General features: G+C 43.4%; 1 protein-coding gene across 1 annotated transcript in view; it reads right to left on the reverse strand.

Annotated features, from left to right (window-relative positions):
- The window catches only part of LOC120930475 (electrogenic sodium bicarbonate cotransporter 1-like), a 644,541-nt gene that overhangs the window by 127,946 nt on the left and 500,281 nt on the right, over positions 1 to 16,314 (reverse strand). Inside the window, exons 13-15 of the mRNA XM_040341656.1 lie at positions 9,669 to 9,830; positions 4,433 to 4,611; positions 3,419 to 3,491 (exon numbers count right to left, since the gene is read on the reverse strand). Of these exons, the coding sequence (XP_040197590.1) occupies positions 3,419 to 3,491; positions 4,433 to 4,611; positions 9,669 to 9,830 (414 nt within the window). The remainder of the gene's footprint in view (positions 1 to 3,418; positions 3,492 to 4,432; positions 4,612 to 9,668; positions 9,831 to 16,314) is intronic.

A 16,314-nucleotide genomic window follows, 5' to 3' on the forward strand; every position in this document is an offset into this window, starting at 1 on the left:
TTTCCAGGACAATCTATTACAGAGTGTGGAGGGCCTACATAGCCTGGTGTGAGTCAAGGGGGTGGCATCCCCACAAATATGTTATTGGCAGGATTCTAGAAGTCCTACAGCTTGGGGTAGACAGAAACCTAGCCGTGAGCACTATCAAGGGGCAGGTTTTAACTTTATCGGTCCTGTTTCAGAGACCATTGGCTACCCACTCTCTGGTCAAATCCTTCCTACAGGGAGTTTTACGGATTAATCCTCCGGTTAGGGCTCCCCTATGCCCCTGGGACCTGAACCTGGTCCTGTCGGCTCTACAGAAACAGCCTTTTGAGCCTTTGGCCGAAAACCCCTTGCTTTTACTGACCAGGAAGTTGGTATTTTTGGTGGCCACATCTTCTGCTAGAAGAGTGTCAGAATTGGCAGCCCTGTCATGTAGGGAGCCAAGATTTGATTCTGCCTTCCTTTTTTACAAATCCCACTTCGGGAAAAGAGAGGTTGCTGCATTCCTTGGATGTGGTAAGGGCTGTGAAGGTCAATCTTAAAGCCACGGCAAAAGTTTGAAAGACCAACGTTTTGTTCATCCCACCGGATGGACCTAAAAAGGGTCAGGCAGCAGCAAAATCCACTATTGCTAGGTGGATCAAACAGTTAATTACCCAGGCCTACGGCTTAAAGGGGATACCCCCTCCTTTGTCGGTGAAGGCCCATTCTACTAGGGCCGTGGGCGCCTCTTGGGCGCATCACCAGATCTCCATGGCTCAGGTTTGCAGGGCAGCGACTTGGTCATCAGTCCACACGTTTACAAAGTTTTATCAATTGGACGTTAGGAGGAACGCCGATGCAGCCTTTGGGCAGGCGGTACTGCAGGCTGTAGTATAAGGTCCTCACGTCCGGGGGCACCCATTGTTTTTTTGCTGGAATGTCTCCCTCCACTCATTAAGCATTGTTATGGAACATCCCACATAGTAATTGCTATGCTGCTCTGTGTCCCATGATGTACGATAAAGAAAAAGGGATTTTTTTAAACAGCTTACCTGTAAAATCCTTTTCTTGGAGTACATCATGGGACACAGAGCTCCCACCCCTCTTATGGGGAATTTTTTAGATGCATACTGTTTGCTACAAAACTGAGGTACTCCCGTTATGGGAGGGGGTTATATAGGGAGGGGACTTCCTGTCTGGGAGTGCCAGTGTCCATCACCTGAAGGTAGGCTCTATAACCCACATAGTAATTGCTATGATGCTCTGTGTCCCGTGATGTACTCCAAGAAAAGGATTTTGCAGGTAAGCTGTTTATAAAAATCCCTTTTTTTTTACAGGAAGGCCAATTCTTGCGTTCATCAAGAGTACCTCTATGGGGTTACAGTGTGAAGGCACCACCAAAGCCCAATCTTTCCAAACCTGTTACTTATATCGAAAGTCTGCAAAAGAGACACCAGACTTTATCTTTAAAAACATTTTTAATCTTGGCCCGAGTGTGCTATAATTTGGCTTGCTCACTGTGTTGCAAAACTTTGTAATTTCGATCCAAAGTCTGCTAAAGAGACACCAGAATTTATCCAAAAAAGTTCACTAAAATGTGGCCTCATACAGACTGGCTCCCCGAGCATTGTTTACTAAATAAAGAAAGCTTGCAAGGAAAAATCAATTTAAATGTAATTTTCTTTATAAATATCAGTTTTGCTGCAGCAGGTTGTTTCTATAAACGGTACAGATGTGCCATTTTACAGGCAGACTGAAGGAAACACCAGGCACTATATTTAAAGGATTTTTTTTGTTTTATTGTTTGAAATTAAGCATCATTAAAATCACTGCTCCTTTAAAAATTATCTTTTTTAAAAGTATTTTTTTGCATTGGTACATGTCCCCACTGGCAGTACCCAGTCCCCCATACCCTTTTTATGGCCAATAACTTGTATACAAGCCTTTAAAATGGGGACTTGACTTTTCCTGTTCGGGTCTGTAACAGGAGTGACTTTTGGGCACAGATTGAGCCAGGAGATGTTGGATTGTTTTGGCATGGACAGTGATCTACAGTATATTCCTTAATGCCTGCAAAGAATATTCTATGACTCATCTCTCTGGATAGCCTGTTGACATGCTAATTGAGTCTGCTTCTGAAAGGCCTTCCATTGTGTGAGGCTGTTGAGATGCTAAGACTGCTTCTGTGGATTGAAACAGAGTCAGCTTGGCTACCAGACCTTTCATTATGTATACTGTTTATGTGTGGAATGTACTTGTCGGAGACGCAAAGTCTGGGGGATAATTAACTCTGAATATCATTATGTAAAAGAATGTGATTGAAGCCCCATGGTGTGATGAGGGGGGGGGGGGGCAGTTTGATTGTTCCTGTGCCTTGAAAACTGTATAAAAGCTGAGAGTGAACCATTAAAGATGTCTTCATTTGAAACCAGAGAACACAGAGCAAGTCTCGTTATTCTGGGAAATGGGAGGCCTGCTGGTTTGTCTGTGTGTCAGATAAGCTGTCGTGGATGGGATGGAAGGTCGTAAACGGTGGTGACCGTTGCAGGGTCCCATAGACTTCTATAGGGTTTGTTGTTCGGGTCCGAGCTTTTGTGATGGTCAAGAGTTCTGGCGCGAACCGAAACGAGAGGTGTTCAGCCCATCTCTACCCCTGTTGTTAAAGTGGTCTTGGTATAAACTAGAGTGGAAACTAACATGTGGTGGTTTCATAAAAGCTTGAAATCTAAACAATAAAGTGCTTTGGATTATAGCACTTTACTGTACACTTGCTGGATCCCTAAGAAAATATCCCAGTGTAAGTTTCAGGTCAATCTGGGTAAAGCTTATAAAGGTTTGGCCTGAGAAATGGACTTGAATCCGCAATGGTGTTTTTTTTGTGGGAGTAAAGAGACGTGTCACATATTTGGAAGTATTGGGTATTTCATGATGCTCTGTGGAGGAACAAGGCAAGGCATAAGATATGTATCCGCACTGGCTGGGCTCAGCTGTAAAGCAAACATGTCACTTTTTCCTGAATGACCAAAGTACAAGTTTGTTTTTATTGAAAAATAAATATAATATGTTTATAGAAAATTTCTTTATTCTTAATCCAACTGGATGAAGTGCCCATTTGTATTGTTCATTTGGAATGCATAATCCTATCTGCCTGCACTTCTCCTTTACAGTTACATTATACTATGCTAGTGGCTTTCACTTTCTAATTTTTATTTCTTTAAAATCACAGACAGTTGTGTGTAAACACCTCTCATTTTACACAAAATATTTCCCTTTGGGTGATAACATTTACTAGATTAGGAACCATGATTCACAGAGGCACGTTGATTTGATTGTGTGGTTTCAAATATATTTGAAAATGTATGCAACAAATTATCTGTTTCTCCTCAATCTGTAATATTGAAAAAACGTGCAAGTTATTCTTTGTCCAGGTATCATTACTGTACAAAAATACCTTAAGAACTGGTGAAAGAAAAATCGAAGCTCCAGTTAGGATGAACACTGCTAATCCTGTTACTCTTTGCTCCCTGCAAACACATGCACAAGAAGAATAAAATACAAGATCATTGCAATATTTACTGTATATTATTTTATTCAGTGACCTCCACCCGTGTTTGGCTCCTTACTTATATATGTTGAGGTTTTTGATGGTTGTGTGTACATATATACTATATGCTAGTAATACATTGATCAATCATACCATTATGACCACCCACCATAACGCATCAGGGCATGGACTCCAATAGTCCTGTGTATTGCAAGGTTTTCCAGCACATCCCAAAGATGCTCAATTGGATTGAGACCTGGAGAGTTTGGAGGCCAAGTCAACACCTCAAACTTGTTGCTGTGTTCTACAAACCATTTTTGAACTTATCAGACCAGACCACCTTCCTCCTTTGCTCTGTGGTCTAGTTCTTTATGATCATGTGCCTATTAAAGGCACTTTTGGCTGTGGACAGGGGTCAGCATGGGCACCCTGAATGGTCTGCAGCTACACAACCCCGTATGCAATAAATTGCAATGCACTGTGTGTTCCGACAGTTTTCTATGGGAACTGCATTAAATTTTTTCAGCGATTTGAGCTACAGTAGCTTTCCTATTGGATCGGACTACACAAGCCAGCCTTCGCTTCCCACGTGCATCAATGAGCTATGGCCAACTATGATCCTCTTGCTTCCACGTTTGGTAGGTCCTAACCACCGGAGACCAGAAGCATCCCACAAGAATTTTGGAAATATCCTTACCCAGTTTAGTCATTAGAATGTGGTGCCCATTTTTTCTGCTATCAACACACAACTTCAGGGACAACATGTTCACTTGCTGCTTAATATATCCCATCTACTTTCAGGTGCCATTGTCACAAGATAATCTATCTATGTAATTTACTTTACCTGTCATTGGCCATAATGTTGTGGGTGATTGGTGTATATAATTAACATTTCTTTAGATTGCAAATATAAACAATTACCTGATGCCCAAAAATGTTGGTTGTTCTCCTGGAGCAGAAACTGTTGTTTCCATTTTTAGACTGTTCATGTGTGCAAGAGATATTACAGTGGCTGAAACATACCACGGAAGACCCATAAATGACATAACTATAATCAGCAAAGCTATGCAGAAGAAATCCAGATGTAGGCCTGCACCTTTCTGTAAAAAAAAAATTGTATTAGGACGTTAAAGAAATAAAATAATTTGTTTAATTAATTCTTTACTCACAAAATATACAGTTTTTCTGTGCAGTTGGTTCTATTTATACTAAAATGTGTGGTATCCCTATATAGTACACAGTGAACCTGTTTTTATACAGAATAGCATGGTATCCGTTGTATTTAATAGAAATTCTATCTATGGTACAAACACTATTGCTAAAAATGTCTGCCTTTCAAAGGACAGCTAGGCCACATTCAACTTGAAATACTGAGGATATCTTGCTGCATAAAGGAATTACAGCAAGGGGGGCAGTGGCGGCTGGTGCTCAAAATTTTTGGGGGGGCGCAAAGGAAAACAAATTGCAGTCTCACTGTGCCCAAACGCAGCCACTGTTACATGCCATCAAACGCAGCCACTGTGCCATCAATTTGCACCACTGTGCCATGCCATCAAATGCAGCCACTGTGCCATCAATTTGCACCACTGTGCCATGCCATCAAATGCAGCCACTGTGCCATCAATTCGCACCACTGTGCCATGCCATTAAACGCAGTCACTGTGCCATGCCATCAAATGCAGTCACTGTGCCATCAATTCGCACCACTGTGCCATGCCATTAAACGCAGTCACTGTGCCATGCCATCAAATGCAGTCACTGTGCCATCAATTTGCACCACTGTGCCATGCCATTAAACACAGTCACTGTGCCGTCCATTGTCACCACTGTGCCATGCCATTAAACGCAGCCACTGTGCCATACATTGTCACCACTGTGCCATGCCATTAAATGCAGTCACTGTGCCATCCATTGTCACCACTGTGCCATGCCATTAAAAGCAGCCACTGTGCCATACATTGTCACCACTGTGCCATGCCATTAAACGCAGCCACTGTGCCATCCTTTGTCACCACTGTGCCATACATTGTCACCACTGTGACATGCCATTAAACGCAGCCACTGTGCCATACATTGTCACCACTGTGCCATGCCATTAAACACAGCCACTGTGCCATCCATTGTCACCACTGTGCCATACATTGTCACCACTGTGCCATGCCATTAAACGCAGCCACTGTGCCATCCATTGTCACCACTGTGCCATCCATTGTCACCACTGTGCCATGCCATTAAACGCAGTCACTGTGCCATCCATTGTCACCACTGTGCCATACATTCATTGTCACCACTGTGCCATGCCATTAAACGCAGCCACTGTGCCCTTTAATGGTCGCTGCTGTGCCAATTGTCCCCACTGTGCCCTGTAAATTGCTTTCTCCCCCCCCCGTCCGGCCCTTACCTTTACTGGTTTTAGGCATCCACGTCCCACGATGTCTTCTCCCGCCCTCGATGACTGACAGGCGTCTCAGCCAATCAGGTTACCGGTAGCCAGAACCGGCCAACCTGATTGGCTGAGACGCCTGTCATCTTATTCAAGGGGCGTACAGTCTGTGCGCTCCGAAAATAAGCTTCCGGGACCCGAGGGCTGTATTGGGAAAGCCTATCAGAGCTGTTGGCTTTGATAGACATTTCCGTACAGCCAACCAGCTGGCGCTATTCAGATAGCCGGACATTGAGCGCCGACCATCTGAATAACAGCGGCAGCGGCGAAAATAACATAGATTCGTGCAATGCATGAATCTATGTTATTTGACTCAGTGGCGGTGAGAGCCAGAGGGGGCGGCGCTCCAGCGCCCTCTATGGACGAACCGCCACTGACAGGAACAGAGTCAACAATAATAAGCAGCCAAGACTAAAATAGTCTTAGCTGCTTATTACAGAGGCCATTTAATAAAAATAGCCCAGAATTGAGCTATACGTTTAAAATAAGCAAATCACAGTTACACACACTATTGCACACTGATTATCACTCAGAGCAGTGCAGACAAAATACTCATCTATTTCCAAAAGTTGCTCGGCAGGTTTGCAGAATCACTAGTTTGCCTTGAACCTGAAGCTGGACACACTGGGGTTGATTTACTAAAGGCAAATGGACTGTGCACTTTTGAAAGTGCAGTTGCACTCTGCAAGGGCAGTTGTTCCAGAGCTTAGTAAATAATGGAGAGCTCTGCTGACTTCCATCATCCAATCAGGTGTCAGCAAAAATGCTGTTTTTGCAATTTTCCTTGCACATGATTGGATGATGGAAGTCAGCAGAGCTCTCCATTACTAAGCTCTGGAGCAACTGCACTTGCACAGTGCAACTGCACTTTCAAAAGTGCACAGTCTTTTGAAAGTGCAGTTGCACTGTCACTATGGGGTTGATTTACTTTTTCAAAGTGCAGTTGCACTCTGCAAGAGCAGTTGTTTCAGAGCTTAGTGAACAAAGCAGATGCTCAGCAGAGCATCTGCTTATTCACTAAGCTCTGAAACAACTGAGTTCCATCATCCAATAATGTGCAAGCAAACATACTGTTAATTTTCCTTGTGACTGGGTATTCTTTGCAAAGTGAAGCTTTACCTCATTTACAAAGCTCTGGAGCAACTAGACTTTGCAAAGTGCACAGTCTATTTGCCTTTAATAAGTCAACCCCTATGTGACTATCTGATATTGCTCCACCCTGTCACTATCCTCCTGTCCAACATCCTTTGATTGAAAAATAAAAGGAGCTGTGGCTGCATCCAGTCAGATATTTCACATGTATTCTGACAGCCGCTGGTGCAGGTGTCAGAATACAATAGCCACACATAGCATGGATAAAGGAATACGATTGTTTTATTTTTATTTTTTCATCCAGCTCGAAGGCTGAATCGAAAAAATATCTAACTGTGTATGGTAAGCTGCACTGCCATTTAAGACTTATTCATAAATCCCAACTGTCCCTGATTTCGAGGGACTGTGCCTGATTTGGAACAAAGTCCCACTGTCCCTCTTTCCTCCTCATTTGTCCCTCATTTTGGTCTGATAGTTGTATATAAAGTGCACTATTTATCTTTCAAAAAGTTTTTCCCAGTGCTAAACCTTTCATCCAATTTCTAAATTGCTGCATTTGCAAATGTCAAAAACCAGTATAAAAGGAGTAAGCACTTGTGGGTTTAAAGGATAAGTTCAGGGGGGTGTGTCCTTGCAATGGAAGAGTGAGGACGTGCAGAGCCTAAGCTCTGTGCATACCGCAGCTTAATAACTGGCATCCGGGGGAACTATTGATCCCAGCCTGCTCCCAGCATGGCTCAGCCGCGGGGGACATCAACCCAAGCACCGAGAGCTGACCACTCTCACCAGGGACAGCTGGAACATGTTTTTCCCTGGGACCCACGGAACGGGACAGGAGGCGTCCAAGATGGTGCCAGCGTTACAGGCTTCATAGGCCGCAAAGCTGGTTGGTAAGTGACTCTGCCCCCCCCCCAACAGCGTCCCTTGCTTCCATAGCTTCACCTGCAGAGGGGTCAGATATGGCTGACCACTTAGAGGATAGCGACATAAAGCAGCATATATTGTCGTTTCCCACACGGAATGATCTGAAGCGCTTTACCATGAGGGTGGAGAAAGCATTTAGGGAAGACATAGCTTAAAATTGACACCTTGCAGCTGGGGAGTAGATTGGAGACTTTGGAGCAAATGATGGATTATGTATTGCCTGCCATTTCCACACTTCAAACTAAATGCACTGCACAGGATCAGAAAATTGAAGCCCTGCTGTGTCAGCTAGATGATGTTGAGAACTGCAGCCAGAGGGCGAACATCTGTATCCGTGGCCTACCTGAAGCCACTGGTCCTAGAGATATTGTGCCTACTCTAGTGGGCATATTCCAGGAAATACTAGAGCTGCCTGCCACAGCACCTATTAAGATAGACCGGGCTCATCGGGCACTCAGGCCTCCCTCTCAAGATGTGGACAATCCCAGGGACATCATCTGTAAGCTACACAAATACAAGCTTAAGGACCATATTATGCAAGAAAAAAGTGGGAAACCATATTTTGATTTTGATGGGGCGAGACCCCCCCATCTACCAAGATCTATCCCGATGCACCCTCATGCAATGCAGGGCACTTCTCCCCTTCTGGCTGCAGGCCTGACCTACCACTGGGGTTTTCCCTTCTACCTGCAAACAACCAAAGATGGCAAGCAGGCCACGCTCCGCACAAAAGATGACCTTTTCTACCCTTGAGTTGGATCCAGTTGACTTTCCAGACTGGAGAGGACTGTCGGATTTCCCGCCATCCAGCTTCCTCAACTTTGGCAGTCGGCCAAGCGTAGAAGCCGTAAAAGAGACCGCCAGCGCCCCTCATGTGGTTCATGCCCTTGTCCATCTCCCTGCGAGACTGACGTGACTTGTTCACCGTAGCCCATACCCTACATACTTGACCTGCCAGGGCTAATCCAGAGACTTCTGCTTTTTAAAGGCCTCTGGGGCTGCTCTCAGTTGATGATTTTGAATGCACAGAGAAACCGTGACGAGATCTGGAGGCCCATTGTTGTGCCACACTTCCACGATCATCACCTCATGTTGCAGGATGATAATGCGCGGCCCCATGTTGCAAGGATCACAATGAAATCTGAAAACATCCCAGTTCTTGCATGGCCAGAATACTCACTGGACATGTCACCCATTGAGCATGTTTGAGATGCTCTGGATCGGCGTATACGACAGCGTGTTCCAGTTCCTGCCAATATCCATCAACTTCGCTATTGAAGAGGAATGGACCAACACTCCACAGGCCACAATCAACAACCTGATCAAATGGTGGTCACACCAGATACTGACTGTAAAACTGCACATTTTAGAGTGGCCTTTTATTGTGGCCAGCCTAAGGTAATAATCATGCTGTCTAATCAGCATCTTGATATGCCACACCTGTGAGGTGGATAGATCATCTCGGCAAAGGAGAAGTGCTCACTAACACAAATTTAGACAGATTTGTGAACAATATTTCAGAGAAATAGGCCTTTTGTGTACATAGAAAAAGTCATAGAAAAGTTCAGCTCATGATAAATATGGACAAACAAAAAAGTGTTGCATTTATAATTTTGCTCAGTGGTGTTATAATAACACATTCATCTTAGTAAATCAAGCCTAATTTATTGTTCACAGAAAACTACACATGGAACTTACCTTCAGCTTGTTCTCTTTGCGATTTAGAATGACTGCAGTAATTTGTTGGTCCATGAATAGAAGGATTGTGATTAAAATTGCTGGAACACCCGAAAGCAAGCACACCCACCATGGATTTCTCCCAAATGGAAACACAAACCAACTTCTGTTTGGGTTTGTTGGCTTTTAAGAAAGAATAATAAATATTAAAACTACAGCTTTATAAAAGCACATTGATCTCTGCCCCCTTGCATGATTGATTACAAAACATTTTCCTTGCACATTTCAGTGAAAAGTCCCCCAAAATATCCCTCATACATACATGATAACATGATATTTTGCCCATTAATGGGCATTGCGTTAAGCAGCAACCCATTTATTTTGAATGGATTGCCAACGATCTACCTTGCACAAATATGAAAATGTAGCTTTTTTTCAATACACTGTAATGTCCATTATACCACAAAATGTGCAGAGCTTTGTAATAAAAAAAACTTGGGAGGGGCGGAGCTGATGGCATCAGACATGTCCTGCTGAGGCTCCATTCTTCTCAGGTCTTCACGGCTTCCATGGACATCTGAATGACAGGGTAATTAATCAAAACTACTCCATAATCTTCCCTAATGCCCTGGGAACATAATAGTATGGTTTTTGGAGTGACCCGCAGGAAAGCCAAGACAAAAACACACAAGGAAAAACCCCTCAGAGGTTCTGTTGTAATAGCTCTGTCTAATTCACCTCACACAGCTAAAGCCCGCGCTGACAGAAAACAGCTGAGCTCTTCACAGGACTCAAATTACACAGAATATGAACAAAGTGTTGGTTCTTTAACACAACAAACTGAAACATTACACCCAAATATTTGTAACCACTACACTACCGGCCGCCGTCAATTGACGGCGGCACGATAGTTCTATTGTTCTGACAGGACGTCATATGACATCCTCGTCTTTCACAGTCACTAGGGGGCGCGCGCGCACCCGCCGTGTTACTGGGAACACAATGCGCGTGCCCGGGGGCCGCGATGGCTGCCGGGCACCCGCGATTGCCTAGTAACTGAGCAGGACCGTAAACACAGAGATCCACGTCCTGTCAGGGAGAGGAGACCGATGCTGTGTCCCTTGTACATAGGGACACAGATCGGTCACCTCCCCCAGTCAGTCCCCTCCCCCTACAGTAAGAATCACACCCAGGGTACACATTTAACCTCTTCCTCGCCCCCTAGTGTTAACCCCTTCCCTGCCAGTCACATTTATACAGTACCAGTGCATATTTATAGCGCTGTTCGCTGTATAAATGTGAATGGTCCCAAAAATGTGTCAAAAGTGTCCGATGTGTCCGCCATAATGTCGCAGTCCCAATAACAATCGCAGATCACCGCCATTACTAGTAAAAAATATATGTCCCCTATTTTGTAGGCGCTATAATTTTTGCGCAAACCAGTCACTATACGCATATTGCGTTTTTTTTTTTTAAATAGGCAGAAGAATACGTATCGGCCTAAAACTGAGAAAAAAAAAATATATTTTGTTTTTAAATGGGATATTTATTATAGCAAAAAGTAAAAAATATTGTGTTTTTTTCAAAATTGTCGCTCTTTTTTTGTTTATAGCACAAAAACTAAAAACCGCAGAGGTGATAAAATACCACCAAAAGAAAGCTCTATTTGTGGGGGGAAAGGACGTCAATTTTGTTTGGGAGCCACGTCGCACGACCGCGCAATTGTCAGTTAAAGCAAAGCAGTGCCGGAAGCTGAAATTTTGCCTGGGCAGGAAGGGGTATAAGTCCCCAAGCAAGTGGTTAAACAAATAGAGAAGATGCTTCATAAAACTCTGCAACAGACCGCTGACCAAATAACAGAGAAATTGACTAAAGAAATTTGTGACTTAGGCCATTCGCTGTTCGATTCACTCACCAAGGAACCAAATACACAAGTAGATCCACTAAAGAACTACAGACCACACTGCAAAAACTCCAGCTATAAAACAAATCATCTACAAGTCCTCGCCGGCGCACGCTATCCAGCTCTCCACAAAATTCATCAAAACCTGAAACTGACAGAAGCAGACAAGCTACATCCAAAAGAGGTCGCTTCAACTCCCCAGAATTGGGTCTTCCAGACTCCATGGACTGAATAATCTCTACATTATACTAAGAACTCCCTCAACTTCATGATTGAATTATCCAAACTCTAGTTTGGCCTATGTATTGAACTCAAAACACATCAGTTAAGATTTCCTAATCACAAAGGTTAAGAGTATATGTTCACATATCCCTTATTTACTTTTAATTCCTCCCTCTTTAATCCCTCTCCCCTTTACCTACACCTTAATCCCCCTCCTCACTTAGCTCCCTAAACCCCCTCCCTTCCTACTCCCCCCCTCCCCTACCCCATCCCCTTTTTTTATTTTTATTTTTTCCCTTCTCCCTTCCCATTTGTAAACTACAAAACTAAACTATACTCCAAATGCTCCATCTACTTATTTGAATCATTTCACTGAATACTCGATCTCTCACTAATCTGACTCCAAAAGTATACCCTACCTTTCCCACCTCTGATAACCCTAGGGAAATTAACCTAAGGCCTAGTACACACGAGAGGACCGTTTCCGCGGATAAATCCTCTGGCGGATTTTGATCTCATGGTTGAGATCAAAATCCCCGCGGAATTCCCTCCGCGGTGACGTGTCACGCCGTCGCCACGATGATGACGCGGTGACGTGCGCGACGCTGTCATATAAGGACTTCCACGCATGCGTCAAATCATTACGACGCATGCGAGGGATGGAATCGGACAGATTGATCCGCTGAGTCTGTACAGACCAGCGGATCAATCCGCTGGACTGGATTCCAGCGGATAGATTTCTTAGCATGCTAAGAAATTTTGATCCGCTGGAAATCCATCCCCGGGGAAAAAAATCAGCGGAAAAATATCCGATGGATCGTACACACCAGGGGATCTATCCGCTGAAACCGGTCCGCGGATCAATTCCAGCGGATCGATCCTCTCGTGTGTACGAGGCCTAATACTTCTGAATAGAAGTATACAATAAAACACACATTACTGAACTAAAATAGTAGTACCTACTTTTTATTTAATTATTTTAGTCATTAAATGGAGAATTATCTATTTTTTGCTCTCATATAAGTTTATATCTAACTACCGTATATTACCAAAAAGGTTGTCTAAGTTTAACTGTTATATTTGTATATTTTTGCTGTGAAGAACCTGGGAAGCGTTCACTGCATCCCCTATTTTTCTGTCTTGGGACTCCCCTCCACTTCATTTGTGGTGAGTGGGCTCCCCAGACAGACTTTGTGCCTCCAGGTCTGCTAGACATGCACACCTGGTACGCCAACATTTTATTTTTTATCACATATTTACACTAATACAAGTTGACTATATATATACTTCCTATTTCCTTCTTCATCTTTCATATTCTGTTTCTATTTCTTTCTTTCTCTCTGTCCTTCTCCGAAGTCCAATGGTACAAGCTATATCTGATATGTTTAATTATAACCTACTTAAGATTTATATATGGCTCCTTTAAATGTACTTACATATTGAATGTACAAGGTCTAAACATTCCCCAAAACCGAACTAAAGTGTTCAGGTCGTTGTCTTCATCTAAAGCTCACATAGTGTGTCTCCAAGAGACACACTTTACTGATTCTTCAACACCTAAATACTTTGGTTCAAGTTACCCCCAGGTTTTTACTGCCTCAGCAAAAATTCAAACACAGAGGTGTATTAATAGCTTTCTATCGATCCACACCTTTTCCCCCCTTAGCAGAAATTAAGAATCCAGAAGGCAGTTACCTTATACTCATGGGTCATCTATGTGACATCCCAATTACAGTAGTCTCTTACTACGCTCCAAATAAGAGACCAACATAATGTCTCTCCCATTTACTTCAAGTAATAGACACTCACAAACAAGGTACACTCTCGATATGTGGAGATTCAAACCAAACACTATGGGGCAGATCCACATACCTACGCCGCGCCCGGCGCAGATATCAGATACGCTACGCCGCTGTAACTTACTTTGAGATGGTTTGAATCCTCAATGAATTCGCGCCGTAAGTTACGGCGGCGTAGTGTATCTCTCGCGGCGTAAAGGGCGCAGAATTCAAATGCGGCGAGTAGGGGGCGTGTTTCATTTAAATGAAGCGCGTCCCCGCGCCGAATGAACTGCGCATGCCCCGTCCGTCAAAACTCCCAGGGTGCATTGCTCCAAATGACGTCGCAAGGACGTCATTGTTTTCGACGTGAACGTAAATGGCGTCCAGCCCCATTCACGGACGACTTACGCAAACTACGTAAAATTTTCTAAATTATACGCGGGAACGACGGCCATACTTAACATTGAGTACGCCACCAGATAGCAGCTTTAACTATACGCCGGAAAAAGCCGAACGGAAACGACGTAAAAAAATGCGACGGCCGATCGTACGTTCGCGGATCGTCGGAAATAGCTAATTTGCATACTCAACGCGGATTACGACGTGAACGCCGCCCAGCGGCCGCCGGAAAATTGCATCTTAGATCCGGCGGCGTACTAGGGCGTAAGCCTGTCGGATCTAACACAGATGCCGTCGTATCTTGTTTGGTGGATACCAAAACAAAGATACGACGCGCAAAATTTGAAATTACGCGGCGTATCAACAGATACCGGCGTAATTTCTTTGAGGATCTGCCCCTATATCCTTACCTTGATAAATCCCCAACTCCAGTTTCGTCTAATTCTCAATTCAAATCTTTCCAAAGACTCCTCCTACAATATTCATTAACCCCCCTGGCGGTATTCCCGAGTCTGGCTCGGGGTAAGATTTCAGGACCAAAAGCGGTATCCCCGAGCCAGACTCGGGATCGCCTTGCAGTGTCCACAGACATAGTTTACTTACCTTGTCCCTGGATCCTGCGATGCATCCCCGCTGTGTGAGCGAGCGGCGTCCTCGCTCGATTCACACAGTGCCTGTGGGCCACCGATCTCCGTTCCCTGCAACGTTACGACGCACAGGGGCGGAGAACAGCGCCAAATTCAAAAAAGTAAATAAACACATTACATACAGTACACTGTAATCTTACAGATTAAAGTACTGTATGTAAAAAATACACACCCCCTTTGTCCCTAATGGTCTGCCCAGTGTTCTACATGTACTTTTGTATAATAAAAACTGTTCTTTCTGCCTGCAAACTGTAGATTGTCCATAGCAACCAAAAAGTGTCCCTTTATGTCAAAAGTGGTTTTAGAGCAGCTAGAAAACAGCGATAATAAATTATAACCACTTGCAGAATTGAGCAATAGCAATTTGTGGGGAAATTCGTCATAAAAAAATAAAAGTAATGACAGCGACAATTCTGCAACTGAGCAAATTTCAGTGTTTTTGATTTAATTACATTATTGAATAATTTTTATTATAATTATATTATTATTTGTTATAATTATTTATAGTTATTTATTATAATTTATGATTTTGTTTTTCAAACTTTATCATACCCGAGATGTCTACTAGACTCTTGTTTGGACAGATTTAAGTGAGTTATTCCTAAGAATTACAGGCCTACAATGTAAAACGCCAAATTTCCTTGCAAAATAATGGTACCGCTTTTAGCACCTAAAATCTGAAAGCATCATACCGCCAGGGAGGTTAATAGACTCATGGCGTGAAATTAACCCAACCAGACGTCAATTCTCATTTTACTCCCACTCGCATAGATCATTCTCACGCATTGACCATATATTAATTTCTATGAGTATGTCCCCAGAATTAATAGCCTCATCTATTAAACCGTATAAATGGACTGACCATTGTGCTATATCTACTTTTACCTCACTAATCCCCAAAAAACATGACCCCACCTGGCATATTAATGACTCATTGCTGTCTCACCCCGTCAAATTCCGCTGAATTAGAAATCGCTATAAAAGAATACATTGGCAACAATAAATCTCCAGACACATCTCCAATAACATTATGGGAAGCACACAAGCCTGGTCTTAGGGGTTATTGTATACGCCAAGCATCATATATTAAAAAAGAGAAGCAAAAATTACAGCGAGAACTAGAAAATTAGTTTAATAAATGCCATAGTATTTTTAAATCTAACCCTACTCCAACCACAAAGTCACAACTAGATAAAGCTAGCTTAAAACTTGACCTCTTCTTATCAGAATCAGTAGACAAGACACAACGTAAATCTAAACAAAAATTTAATTTTAAAGCAAAAAAAAACAGGTACCCTCCTTGCCCGAGCACTCAAAAAACTAAATACCGTATTTTCCGGCGTATAAGACGACTTTCTAACCCCTTAAAATCTTCTTAAAAGTTGGGGGTCGTCTTATACGCCGGTAACCTAACCTTACCTTATCCTACAAACATGCAGAATCGCGGCCGTACGTTTTTTCAAAAGCCGCGCCTCCTACGTCTTCTGTTCCGTGATAGGCGGAACACTCAGCTTCCCAGAAGGCACTGTGTTTAGTGTCCGCCTATCACGAAGGCCCTCTCGTCCTGTGTTTAGTGTCTGCCTATCACGGAGGCCCTCTCGTCCTCGGAATGAGAGGGCATCCGTGATAGGCGAACACTGAACACAGTGCCTCCTGGGAAGCTGAGTGTTCCGACTATCACGGAACAGAAGACGTAGGAGGCGTGGCTTTTGAAA

Source organism: Rana temporaria, chromosome 3 (genome assembly GCF_905171775.1).
Source record: "Rana temporaria chromosome 3, aRanTem1.1, whole genome shotgun sequence".
NCBI classification, from domain to species: Eukaryota; Metazoa; Chordata; class Amphibia; order Anura; family Ranidae; genus Rana; species Rana temporaria.